Here is a 14,292-nt window from a genome sequence, read left to right as displayed (position 1 = left end):
AATGAATCTGATGACCTTCACGCATATCACAGCTAAAGGACAACTACCCATGACAAGTCCAACAAGTCCATAGAGTGCTCCTCAACGTGAGGGGCTGGTGCATTCAAGGAAGTGCACAAGCAACTGGGGGAAGGGTGCCTTGCTCAAGGAAACCTTGGCCATACTACAGAAGTGAACTTGTACCTCTCTAATTAACTATTTTCCTGACTCAGACTTGAACTGATGACACTGGTTCCAGACCCAAGTCCCAAGAAAGTGAGCGTCTGCCTCCCTGAAAGTATAATCAAACCTACATGTAGTCAAGCAGTAGCGATAAAAGACAGTAGAGAGATAAAGAGACCGTTTTTAAGTATTGATTCTCTTTTAATGCAGCCTTATCCTGTGCATTTGTTGGGGATGCACTGGGTTTAACACTGGTAACACACTGGATTTCACATCGGTATTGGCCAATATCAGCCCTGTTGCCAAATATGCCTGCAATAACTGTATAACCTTGCAAAGCAGATAGATTCAGTGTCTGTCATCTGGCCAATACATCTTGCAAAGCCTCAAGCTGATTCGCTTTTTCCCAGTCAGAGAATGACTGGACAAATCAGTGTCATTTGAGGAGAAACAGGCATACAGGAATGGTTTCACTGTGGCGAATGCAAGACTGTAAACAATGGTGACTGGGGATGAGCTAAAGCTAGTGACAAGTTTATCAGAACTGGAAAAGATTTTTATATTAAAGTGTAAGTGAACCCCCAGCTCAAAGCTAACTCCGCCCATTTCAAGATTCCAAAAAATGCACAGAAAGTAAGCAGTTTAGTACTTTTTTTTTTTTTTAAGGGATGGGGTTTATCAGATGAAGTGGAAGTGACAGTGGTGTCCCCTTGCCAAAAAGTGACACAGAGTCCTGCAGCACTGCTGCCTCAGAGTGATTTTTAGAGGTGGAGGATTTTCCCCTCCAGAGTCCCCTGAAGCAGGTTATAGTATGGTGGTGGACTGTGATGGTCCTGAGCACTACCTGGGGCTGTTGGTTCCAGCACTGGCATTACAAAAGCTGGAGCTCTCTGAGCCGAAGCAGTGCAGGTGCAGACAGGGGGATGGGAGTGGTTTCTGAATGGTAAAGTCAGTTAGAGGTGGTAACATTCTACATTTTATATAGTCTGTGATGTACAAACCCACCGATGGTGGGTTTATACGTCACTTAAGCCCCGCCTTTTCAGAACAGATTTTTCAAAGCAGATGTCCGTTTGAGCTACTTAAAAGTCGTAAAATGCAGATTTTTATCAGTTTGATGCAAATGTCAGAAATAACACCAGCATTGGTGTGTTGTATCTTAGTTCAGTCAGATACCCCAGTGTACAGCTAAAAAAATGTTTAAACTCTTAAAAACAAGAGTATAGAATCTCACTGAAAGCTTTACTTGGTGGAAGAGATATTTCAGCTTTTCTTTCGACTGGCTTTGACAAGTGTTTACTTTAGCAACTGGCTCCAATGATAGTGAACAATCAGGCATTGACATCACAATGGCTGAGCTCATGTATTTTACTACTCTGCAACATGAGGATAGTCGAGATATTGCTACTAAATGATGAGACTATGCTTATGATGATAAAACCCATGGTTCACAGTCACACCAAGTGTTATCAATTAAATGTTGGGTTTTTACGCACAACTGCCGCAACTTACCAATAAGTGACATCTTTAATCCACTGCTAGACGCTGATTGAAGAGCACATGTTTTTAACTGAAGTGTAAAATGATGAGCTTCAAAGTTCAGCAACACCTTAACTTGACATTTTTGGTGAAACAGATCAGAACAGCAGCCAAATCTTCCAGTACATTAACTGAGATGTGTGGGGAACTCCGCATATCACATGTGTTTGAATGGCACAAAAGATTTTGTGAAGACAGAGAGGATGTTCAAGATGATGAATGCACATCAAAAACTTGTCAAAACATTCAAAAATTAAAAAAAAATATTAAAAATGATCAACAACTCAGTATAAAATGATAGTAGAAATGGTCTCCATTGATAAAGAGACAGTTTGGCAAATTTTGAATAAAATTTGAACATGAAAAAAGTGGGCCTCAAAACTTCTGACTCCTGATAACAAAGAAAAATGCAAGCACAATTGTGGGGACATTTTGGAACAAACTGGAGGAAACTAGGTATATGCGTGGTTAGTCAATAAAACGGTTCAAATCGCTTAAATTAGCCAGCCCAGGAACACGATTTGAGTCTGTGTCAGAAGTCAAGAAAAGAATGACAGAGGTTCTGAGACAACTGTCTGAAAAAGAGCTACAGTACTTCTCTGATCTGTGAAACCTAAATGCGGCGGTGTGTTGATGCAGAAGGGGAGTGTACTGAAGGAGAAAGGCACAGAAAAAATGTTTATGTTCAATAAAATTTTATTACAGCGTTGGCCTTATTACTAATACCATGCCTCACATGTTTTGTTTCTGTGATTGGCCAATAATGAATGTGACAGACTAAACGTTCATCTATCCCCCAAGTTTTGTGTATAAAGGTTCTAGCATTTCACCACCATTTATGAGGTGTAACCCACGTAAGTGGGAAAAATATCAGCATGGGTAAGTGAAACAGTCTGTTGCAAATCTGTACTTGCAAGCTTATCATTTTTATACTGAGAATGTGAATATCATAATCTAAATATATAGTCAGAACACACGTTTATTATTTATTGACACTCTATTATGAGATAACTTACATTTCCAACACTGTAAACCAGGCCTGTCCAATACAAGGAAAATATCAGTATGTGATAAGCAATAACACTGTTTGATTGTACAATAATAATACAATGATAGAGGTTATATTCGATGTAAATAACCAAGCCTGTGTCCATCTGCTTTCTTCATAATTCATCTTTTTGAATTGCCATTATCCCAAAAAGGCAGATTTGTTCCCACTAAATTGGCACCATTTAATCTGAGAGTAGCTGTTTTAAGCTTAATCTCCCTGCACCAACATGATGCGAAAGGACAGCCATCATATCATACTCAGGCTTTTATCCAACGGACAAAATGCACATATGTTGAGAGTGTTTGTTGCCTCAAGTTGTTGCAATAAATTGCCACTTTTGCAATGTCTCTGATGCAAACATTCATATCATGATAACATAAAATTGTGATTACATTTGCAGCCATATTTCATACTCTACGCGACTCATGCCTTATACTAACACATCCACTAAAGCCAGCCGATAATAAATGCTCAGTGAGTGTATTGTTTGGGTTCTAGTTTACTGTGCGAAACACCCCAGAGAGAACTAGCTCACTAGTAAACGTGAATCCTGAGAGCTTGTGGTGGGTCTCAGTGGAAGAAGAGGGAAAAAGAGATGAAAAAGGAGGAAGAAGGAAAGAAAGAGAAGCTGAAAGAGAAGAAAGATAAGTTTTAAAAGTAATATTTTTTTTAAGTGTGTGCGTTCATGTGTACAGATGTGAGGGGCTGGTGCCATGACTCCTTAGCACAGGCTTCAAGTTCTTGATGCTTCAGTGTGTGACACAATGATCTCCTTCATACATGAACACTCACATGTCACACAAAGTCAAACCTCTAAATGGTCAGGATGGCAAAGGAAGCCTTCCTCTGAGTTCAACACCTGCCAATCCTTTCTCATCCAATCATCATTCAGATAACCTCAGAGATCCGCCCCCACACTTCTGGCTCCACACAGCTGCCCTCTTTTGCATGGAGCCACATTCGTCTGACAATCATTCTGTGAGACACACAAACAAACACACAGAACAAAGTGAGGCAAGAGCATCATCTGTCTCATACAATCACACAAACATCCACAGACCCGTGCACACGCCTTTGCTCCCCCACTTGCTGCTTCCTCTGAGACATTCACCACCATGGTGACAGTAACCGCGACAACGGGCATAAATTAGCGTCATGGCGATATTCAAAGCGAGGGAGCAACAATTAAAGCTTGACTAACGAGCTTTTGAGGAGCGAGGCTGAAGTTTCCCCGAGCAGCTGCTAACTGGATTAGCCTACACAGACACAGACAGACAGAGGGAGAGAGAGAGAGAGAGAGAGAGAGAGAGAGAGAGAGAGAGAGGATGGAGAAGGGAGACAGCAATATTAAAGCACCACCTGTGAGACTGCACACATGCCAAAACACACACACACACACACACACACACAAAGCCAAAGGCTAATATACACATGTGCTTCTGCAGACAAAGAACATAGAACCTAAATACAGCCAGAAACGCTTCACCAAAAGAAACACCATTACCAGTTGTCTCAGGGGACATAAACATATCAGCACAAATTATTCCACAACAACAAACATACACTGAAACACATATGAACCTCCCCTTATCCTGCTGAGCTTTGGCAGCTGTTCTACTTTAGTAGAGAATTGTTAAACTAAATGGTGAAACTAATAACCTTGCAAATCAGATGGAATGGCCAGATTCCATGTCTGTCATCAGGCAAATCCATCTTGCAAAGCTCCAGTCTGAAACAACTTTGCCAGGCCTGAGAACGGACCTGACCAATCAGCAGCATCTGAGGAGAAGGAGGCGGTAGCTATGGGTGGGGTTTAGTTGTACTGGAAGTAGGGGTGGGCATTATTAAAAAATGTCATATTGCAATTTTTTTTTATAGCTGTATCACAATCCCAAACTTATTCCTCATATAATTTAAAAATACACAAATATTACATTTACATGTATGTTACTTTTATTTATTTGTTGCGTTAGCCTGATGGTCATTAAATATATTTACATACGTGCCATTTTTTATTTTCTAGTATGAGGTAAGGGGGTCTGGAGGTTTTCCTGATACAGATCTATTCTATGGAGCCAATTTGTGCTCATTCCACTACTTTAGAGTTATGATTTGTGTCCTCTTTTTTGTTTTAATTTATTTTAGTGTTCATCAGGCTCATTTTAATCATGATATAATAAAACATGTTGACTATATGCAGAATTCCTACAGCAGCTTTATAGAAATAGGCAACCCTCTGTTCACCAATACATTTACATGATGGCTTTTGTTTACAGACAAGTAAAAATGACAAAATGAGCAAATTAAAACACAGCCTAGAATGAGATAAATGTCTGTGACACAGTCCTGCAGTGAATAATTTACCTTACTTTATTTTAATGTATTCTTCGTTTTTATGGATAAAGGGGTCGGGAAAAATTCAAAGAATACAAAGTGGTGACAGTAAGCTTTTACTTGCCTGCTGCAAAACTGAGAACAGCAGAACAGAAATAGAGCTGCAGCTTAGATTGCTGCAAGCAGCGTGTGTAATGTAAAAGTATATGTAAATAAAAGCATTGGATTCAATGATTAACATTTTTTAAGTTAACAACCGAGGTCTGGACTTCACATCCATCCCCGCCTGTCTGAAGAGTTTAAAAGTTTCACCCATTATGCCTTTATCCCAACAGTTAAACCTCATAAGGAGAGTGAAGAGGCTTGTTATTAATGACGTAAAACTCTGAGTGAGCAGAATGATATCGGCTGGGACTATCATAACAGGATCATACCTGCCACTGCCAAACTCACCCGTGCTGACCGTAGTGTGTCACATCTCCTTGCTGTTTGACTCCCAGCGGACCATCAGGTATGCAGTCTCTTGACATTGTCAAAAAAGTATGCAAACTGTGCAGATTGTGCACATGTTTTTTGGCACCCTGACAGTTTAGAAATCCATGTAGCAGTTCCATATGGGGCAGTTAAAGGTATATAAAGCTAAATGTTAAGTTTCAATTTCAATTCACCAAACTACTGCTCCATCCGGAAGCAGAAGGGGAGGGGTGAGGATGTATAGTGCTCCAAAGGTAGCGCATGCAATATGGTGATTTCTGATTTGGAAAATTGTTGCATTCTATTTCTTCATTATCTAGGATCTTCCTATCTGCACCCCTTACTGGATGCTGACAGCAATGGCTGCAACTAGTGTAGCAATTAGCTCAGATGTAGCTACAGTATGGCAGCATTTCTTTTTTCTTAAATGGACCACACCTCTTTTTTAAATAAAGAGAAAAGTACAGCGCTGAAAGCTTTTTATGACAGAAAAACTGCGTTCACTATTCTCCCGACCTGCATCTGCAAGGGTGTGAATGTGTGGTGTTTGATTTTGCCATTACATGTACTTACATGTATGAACACATATAATAGCACAGTAAAACTCATTTAAATGACACAGTTCAAAATTAAAATACGTGACATTTTTTTTCAATCTGTCCACAAGCCCATTAAGGACAACTTTACCCACTTTCAACCAAATAACTGATTACTAAGACAGAATATCTCATAAAATGTTTTTTAATGTTTTACAGATGGTTTGCTATGTTATTTGATCTAAGATAAGCTTACTAATAACAGTCATAACTACTAAGCTAGACACATGTAATACAGTCAGTATTATGCCTTTCAGACACTCTGATCTGAATTGCTTACTTATTTCTCTCTTTCCAGCCCCTTGACTTTCCTTTTAATATACTCCATCCTCACTCCATCATAAATCTCTCTTTCTGCATTTGCCTTTCTCCTTTAAGTCGCTCTTTCTCTTCTCCACACATCCCTCTCCACTCTCTTCTCAGTCTCCAATTCTCCTCTGCTCACTCAAATAAATCTCTGCATCCCCCCTCCTTTACCCACTCCCCCTAAATCTATGAAACGCACACAAACATACATGTGCAGGGACTAGCACTTGCTCACTTACGCACACAAACACACAGCCCTCCAGGCAGCAGCCACAAAGGCCCCATATTAATAAATCTGCTCCTTTATTGGTGCTGAGTGTCTCTGGCAGAGGGAGAAAGACAGGGAGGAGAGGGGGAGGAAGAAGGAGGAGCAGGATAGAAGATGCAGAGATCACCAGAGGGGAGGAGGAGGAGGAGGTGACTGACTGTAGCCATATCATGAACATGAGAGGGGCAGAGTGAGGGAGAGAGAGTCAGAGAGGGAGAGACGCATTGACAAGTGCATCATCAACAAGAACACACCAGCACACACATTATTTTGACAATAATTCATAGGCCCTGAGATAATGAGCAACACCATGACACAAACCAAACCAGTGAGTTAAACTTGTGTAGGTGTTGTGCGGCGGTATTGTCCACCCACACTTCCTAAACGTCCTCCGTCCGCTGGATTATTAAGGACACCTGACACCTGACTGAAAGCACTGGAGCGGTCAGAGTGGGCTGTGCTGCTCGCCGGGCTCGGGAAACAAACTGCCCGAGGTGGGCTTTCGGTAATGACAGCAGCTAGCCTGGCTTAGTGGTCCAATCTCAGCCATCAGTCAGCTGTGACAGATTGGGGATATGAGCTAAGGAGCCGTTTAGCTTTGGTGTTCGGCGTTGTGTGTGAGTGCATGCGCTTGTGTGTCTGGGGGAGGAATAGTGTTGGGGGGAGGCTATCAGAGCTGCTAGTGTTGCAGAGGCATCAATACACTCTCGACAGGCCATTTTCCTATGCCTGTTCCCAGCCCTGGCTTGTTGCTGGGGCAACTACCGCCATTTTATCTTCCTCTGTCGCACCTCTGGAAGGTTTTATTAAACATATAGTCATTGTTTCAGTAATCTGTCTGGTCAAATGTGAATGTCCTTAGCTTGTGTTTTTGTTCCTTGATTTTTTTTTCCCTTTGCTTAGTCTTTGAGAAGAGTCCTGGTTTGACAACTTTTCATTGATATTAGACCCCTAAACCCTCAAATCAATCCAAGAGATTTCTCTTGTTTGTGCATCTATTTGACTTATTTGTGGCCTTAGCTTAAAGAAATGAGGCCTGATGAGATTCTGGTGTAGTCTATCAAACCTTTGTCCTCAGAAGTAAGACTGATGTTTGCAAGTTATAAGGAAGTGTGAAGATGTACTGCTAACAAAGTGACTATCATTGTTTTCTTTAACAAAGGGTTGTCAATAACAATAGTCAGAGGAAGGCTTTTATTAAACATGCAAGCTCATATTCAAGTCTTAGTGGTTATGTAAAAGACAATGATTGTGTTTACTGGACTGAATGAAAGAGCCACCTGTTATCTGTAGTGCTACCACAACATCTTCTAACAGCCATTCGTTATTTATCAGTTAATGAGCTTCTTTGTTGACATAATCCAGGCTAAAGTTGTAGTCCTGTAGCTCTAACAGTCCAAATCTGTGGGTTCTGTGACCAATGTGCATTAAAGTTTGTTTGATATCACCATCAGTAATTAGAGAACTAAGGACTGTGCAGGTAGATCCTGTGTCTCTGTCATACAAAAACATTTGGGCTACTGATGATATTGCTACTGTCCCAAATACACTGGAATAATGCTAAATGCAGACACTCAATAAGCAATCCTAAATGAGTGGATTCCCACCAAAGCTCTGCTGATTCCATAGCTGAAGAGCTCTGAACTTCCACTGGCATTAATTTAAGCACAAACTGTGCAGCAGGAGCTTCATGGAATGGGTTTCCATGGAGTCCAATGCCAAGCATCAGATGCAGTGGTGTTAAGCACACCAACACTGGACTGTGGAATGACAAATCACACTTCTCTGTTTGGCACTCAGATGGGCGAGTCTGCGTATGGTGGATTCCAGAAGAATGTTACCACCCTGACTGCATGTGTCAACTGTGAAGTTTGGTGGAGGAGGGTTAAGGGTATGGGGCTGTTTTTCAGGGGTTGACCTAGGCCCCTTATCTCCTGTGGAGGGCAATCTTAATGCTTCAGCGCATCAAGACATTTTGGACAATGCTATGCTTCCAGCTTTGTTGCAACAGTCATGTTGGTGAAGGACCTTTTCTATTCCAACATGACTGTGCCCCAGTGCACAAAGCAAGGACTATAAAGACATGGTTAAATGAGTTCAGTGTGGACTGGCCTGCACAGAGCCCCATTCAGGAAGAACTGGAACAGAGATTGCGAGCCAGGCCTTCTTGTCCAGCATCAGTACCTGACCTCATAAATGCTATACAGAATGAATGGGCACAAATTCCTACAAAACCAATCCAGAACCTTGTGGAAAGCAGTCCAAGCAGAGTGGAGGCTGTTAAAGCTACAAAAGGGGTCCCCCAGGACACACATATTAAAGCACATGTGTTTGAACACAATGTAATTACAGTCTCTGTTGGTGTAATGGTCATGTGACCAAATACTTGTGTGTCAGAGTGGCTGTCAGAGGGCTGATATCTTAAAGGCCCAAATTAGAAAAATATATAATTTATGGTTAAAATTTGATCAATAGCTATACATAGAAAGGCAGATGTTTTCTGTTTAAAGTCCTTTATAATACATAAATAAAATCCAAATAGACATTCCAGAAAGAAAAAATATCGCAATGTCTATTTATTCTGAAGAGGAAGTCAAGAAGCCCTTCAATCATCATATTGTAAATGTTATTTCCATCAAACTTTCCATCAATCAAGAGACAAGAATAGAGGTAGAGCCAATGAGATAAAAAAAAATAGTCCCCTGTAGAGTGTGTGCCAATAACACAATAAGCAACTGACACCAAATTCAGCTTTTATCCTGAACTTCTGCAGCCAGCCTGAAGTGGACACTCAAGTTAAACTGCATTTTTTCCACTCCCACATTGGCTTTATTTTTTCAACACAAGCATTTGCCCACTTGGCTATAACAGAACTAAGAGACAGAGCTCATGCAGTTGGAGAAATGTTTACTCCCAGATGAATACAGAAGTAACCATAAACGCTGTTAAGGCACAAAAGCAACAAAATGATTTTACCAAGAGTTTTCTTACCTGTCCATGAGGCTGCATGGCACTGTAGGGAATATTCTGGTTCAACACTTTCTGCTTCATCAGCAACATCCTCTTCTGCTCTTCACTCAGGTGAGCTGTCTGTCCTGGGATCGGGCCCTGGGTCTGTCCAGGCCCCGGCCCCTGACCACCACTACCACCACCACCCATGTAGGGAGGCATCATGGGGTTCTTGACCTGATTGTTCCCTGCCATGGGTGGAGTCATTCTCTGCCCTATGTGATCAACCCCACTGCCGCTGAAGTGGCTCAGTGGTTTGGTGTTGTTGTAGGACAACATGGCTGCCGTTTGCTGCTGCTGTTGTTTGGTCAGGGCGTTCTGGCTGATGCTGTTTGCCTGCTGCTGGCCCATCATACCCATGTGGTTGTGAGGGAGGTAGTTGTTCATGGGGGCTTTGGGCCCATTGTTGGGGGCCATCCCAGCCACTAGAGGGCCCTGTGGTGCGTTAAAGGCTTGCGGTGGGTACATCATGGGGCTGTTGGGTTTGTCTTGGTTAAAGGGACCAGAGTTGTAGGGACTGGTTGGAGCACCAGCAGGGGACCAGTTTGCTGCTTGCTGCTGCTGTTGCTTCTGTTGCAGAAGTTTAGCACGTTGCTGAGCCATTGCTTTTAGCTGCTCCGCCGGAGAGAGTTCAGGCGTCACCGGACCGACAGGCTGACCTCCAGGGGCAACCCCAGCTGCCCCTGGCCCTGTGCCTGACTGACTGACCCCTGGGCCTGGGTTCATCATGTACCCATTCCCAGGTCTGGAGACTGCTTGTGTCTGAGCCTGGGTCGGGGTCTGAGGGGAACGAGCCACGCAGTTGTGCAACGGGGAACCCGATGCCATGGCAACAGCTGGAGACTGCTGTAAAGGTTGCTGAGGAGGCGTTCCGTTGGCAGTGGTGGCAAACTGAGGGCCTGAAGATGATGGTCGGACCTAAGGAGACGAGACAAAATATATACAAATATCTCCTGAGACACAGGTGCTATCAACCTCCAAGGAATACTTAGTCCTGGGTGTTAGTAAGACTTGAAATAGAAGAACAAACAGCAGATAGCTAGTGTTACCAGTTTGGAGTTGTGAAAAATATGCTGACCAAAACCTTAGCTGCTTTTCTCACATGCACTCCTTATAAATCCATAGAAACTTTAATCCTGAGTTCCTTATTCACAAGGGGGTTGTCTCATGGGGCAAGGAGGTTGCAAAGAGAGGCAGTGATGTCTCTTGGTTCCTAGAAGTTTCTCTTGACATCACAACCTGTGGTCTTAGGATTAACCTAGCAAAACAAACCAATGTTGCATGCTGTGACTGCAATCAGCTGTATCTGCGAGACTGTTAAGTCTCTGGTTGATGCCAGTAGTCTGGACAGTATTCACTGCGATATTTTCAAAGGCCGGTAATCAAGAAGAGTTTAACTAACAGTTAAAATATGAACAGTAGTACAAACATTGGGGGAGTCTTATTGTGGTTATTGTTAAATTCAGTAACTACTTCATCCAGGTGTGACCGTGCTAAATTTGACTGAATATTGCTTGCTGCTTTAACACACTAGAAAGAAGAAAGAAATGACAATGAAACTGATTCCTGATAAAATTGACATCAACATTTTGAATGGATACTGGCTTTTTAAGACATATTGATTTTCATAAATTAACATTAGTGTCTTCTATGTGTATATAAATAATCACAATAGATGTATACATTTAAAATTAATTTCAGGAAATAGATACATGTGTATATTGCAAATTTTGAGCAATGCACTCTGGGTAGCGATGCCATCTGGCTGCATTGTTCCTCTTCCCACATCTTTTGGATTCTACCCACCTCAATCCCCGTAACGTCTTCTCTGTTGTCCTCTTAGCTAAAATTGCACTCAGGCTTAAAATTAAAAAGGTTTAAAGTATAAACTCCAGAGAAAGAAGAAAAATGCAGCCATACAGCAGCCTTCCTATGGAATCTCATCCTTTAATTTTAAACTAGAGTTCAGTTTAAGCAAAGAGGACAATAAGGAAAAGTCACTGTTCTGTAGCTCATTGTGAGTACATTTAAAACAAGTAACAAGGACTATGAAGCCAGAAGAGATCACTTCCCAGAATGCAATGCATAAAATGGCATATGAATCATGCAAAATCTAGAAATCTATTGTGTTTCCTTGTACACATACACATAGAAGACAATACTTTTACTCCAATAAGATAAATATGTCTTAATATGCATAGTTCCTTTGAAATAATGTTCTTAATAGAAATTCTTTTAACATGAAATCCCATGAAATACCTCATCTCATCAGGGACTTACATTTCAACTTAAGGAGGGGGTATTATACTGTTCTGATTTTTAAAACATAAATATAAAGTCACAATGTTGGGTGTCCATACTTCACATATGCAAATTTTCAAACCACAAGATACACGTATGTGGCAGTAATGTTGGAATTAGAGTGTAAACTGATGAAAACGGTTCATTGGGAATCTCTCCAGGATCTCTCTGAGATCCTCCCGAGACGAGATTTCGATGGAGCGAACTGATGAGGTCATCGCAATAGGATTTCTTGACTGGTTTGTCCGTGCTGCCAGCAATGTGGAACAGATCACCCCAACAAGATGAACAGAGTTTAAAAAATACACCGCTAAATGCGGCGAGGGATAAGTCCACCATTATCAAAGCCATTTAGTAACAGTAATTAAACACTTACCAAACAGATATGTCCTGCTCAATCCTTCGCTGCTGCTGGTTTTCTAACCCTCTCTCTCTCTCCAAACTATCAGGGTCAGACTACGGGTCTAACACGTACGGACGTACAGTGCTTAACAAATTTATTAGACCACCATCCAAAGTAAGGTTTATGCCACAGCTGCCCTAAATTAACAGCACTGGTAAAAATTGGTAAAACCAAAATCATTTTTTATGTTTCTGCAATGGTTAATACACCAATATGTAGAAGCTCATTATCATTGTTACCCATGAATTTTTAAATTCACTGATTTACAAAAAGACTGAAAAAATAGTAAGGCACTTTATTATTTCTTGATTAATATGTCAAATTATAGTTATTTACTTGCATTCCTGAACAGAAAAATGAATTTTAGTGGTTGAATGTCATGCTTGATTCATTTCTGACTTCTCAGAGAAGCCCAGTGAGCCGGCTTTGGGTATAAAAAAAGGTGAATTCAGTTTGAAATTCCTCATTCCTGTTCAAAATGGTAAAACGTCGAGATCTCAGTGAAAATTAAAGAGTCCGCACCAAAACACTTCATGATGCTGGATGGTCTTTGAGACAGGTGGTCTAATAAATTTGTTTAGCACTGTATATCAAAGTTCGCCATATTTTACTCAGTCGGACCGGTTCGTTCAAAGTTTATAAGTACTAGCATAGCAACATAGCCACATTGGAGGAGGCGGGCACAAAACATTGAGTCCTGCCACCGGCCAGCCTCCGGAAAATCGGCCAGTCGGAGGAAAGCAGGTCCGTGGGGGGGGGGGTTAAAAAGACAGCAGCGAAAATGAAGCGTTTCAGACAGAGTTTAAAATAAGGGTTTTTCAAGATGCCAGTGTGAGAAACATGAAGAGTTCTTTTGGGCTGCACACCATGTTAATATACTACGTGGGTATCAGAGAGACGGTGTAAAGCTTTGAAAAAAGGCATAATACGCTCACTTTAAAGACAACCTCACGTAACATTACGTATCTAACATCGGTTGGTTGCAGCCTTTAGCAGACAGTAACCCCTGTGTCTATATATAAAAACTACTAACCGAAGGACCCTCTTTGAACTGACCTGTGGTGAACCCATGGGGACCTGTGGGCCTCCCTGTGGAGGCTGAGGAGGGGGAGGAAGGGCTGCAGCAGGCGTCGTCCCTCCTCCAGTTGCCGTTGTATTACCCGCCGCTTCTTGCGGGCCTGGCGTCTGATTGTTTGCCGGTCTGCCAAACTCAGCCTCTTTCTTGTCCTCAAAGTCCTCATTGAAGAGGTCATGCATGTCGTCCTCGGGCACTGTGTTGGCCAGCTCATCGATCAGCTCCTGCCACTCCTGGTCATTAAGGTTGATGTCAGAAAACAGTTTGTTCTGATTTGACAGAGACTGGGGATCGGAGGACTCCATCCCACCTCCATCGTCTAGTGGCTCCTGTTTTAGGTCTTTAAGAAGGCTAAAGCTGTCCTCCAGGTCTAGTGAGCCATTCAGCTTCATGTCTGGTAGATGGCTGCCTCCATTCTTTCCAAGCTCATCACTTGCCTGGCTGACGTGGTTGCCATTGCTGTTTGTAGTGTTGTTCCCACTGGAAGTGTTGGGCCCACCCAGAATGGGCTTAATGTCCATTTGGTGATGCAGTGGAGAAATGGGTGGTACATTGTTGTTATTGTTGTTAGGGAGTCCTGTTAGTGAGTCCAAACCACCAGAGCCCTCCTTCCGTACTCGTTTGGTTGTCGGCGAGTAACTGCCTCCATCACAGATGCCGTTCTGGTCTCCATTGAGGGGTGATCGTGCACTGTCAAGTTTCCTCTTTACAGTCTCTTGCAGCTGCAACAAACAAGAAGAAGAGAATTGATTAGGGCTGGGACATAGACATGTA

At 42.1% G+C, this 14,292-nt stretch overlaps 1 protein-coding gene across 1 annotated transcript in view; it reads right to left on the bottom strand.

Moving 5' to 3' along the window:
* Positions 1-14,292, bottom strand: part of maml3 (mastermind-like transcriptional coactivator 3) — a 178,210-nt gene that overhangs the window by 72,816 nt on the left and 91,102 nt on the right. Inside the window, exons 2-3 of the mRNA XM_041785315.1 lie at positions 13,500-14,240; positions 9,722-10,657 (exon numbers count right to left, since the gene is read on the bottom strand). Coding sequence (XP_041641249.1) covers positions 9,722-10,657; positions 13,500-14,240 — 1,677 coding nt within the window. The remainder of the gene's footprint in view (positions 1-9,721; positions 10,658-13,499; positions 14,241-14,292) is intronic.

Source organism: Cheilinus undulatus, linkage group 4 (genome assembly GCF_018320785.1).
Source record: "Cheilinus undulatus linkage group 4, ASM1832078v1, whole genome shotgun sequence".
Taxonomy (NCBI): domain Eukaryota; kingdom Metazoa; phylum Chordata; class Actinopteri; order Labriformes; family Labridae; genus Cheilinus; species Cheilinus undulatus.
This window is presented reverse-complemented; position numbering and strand designations above follow the sequence as displayed.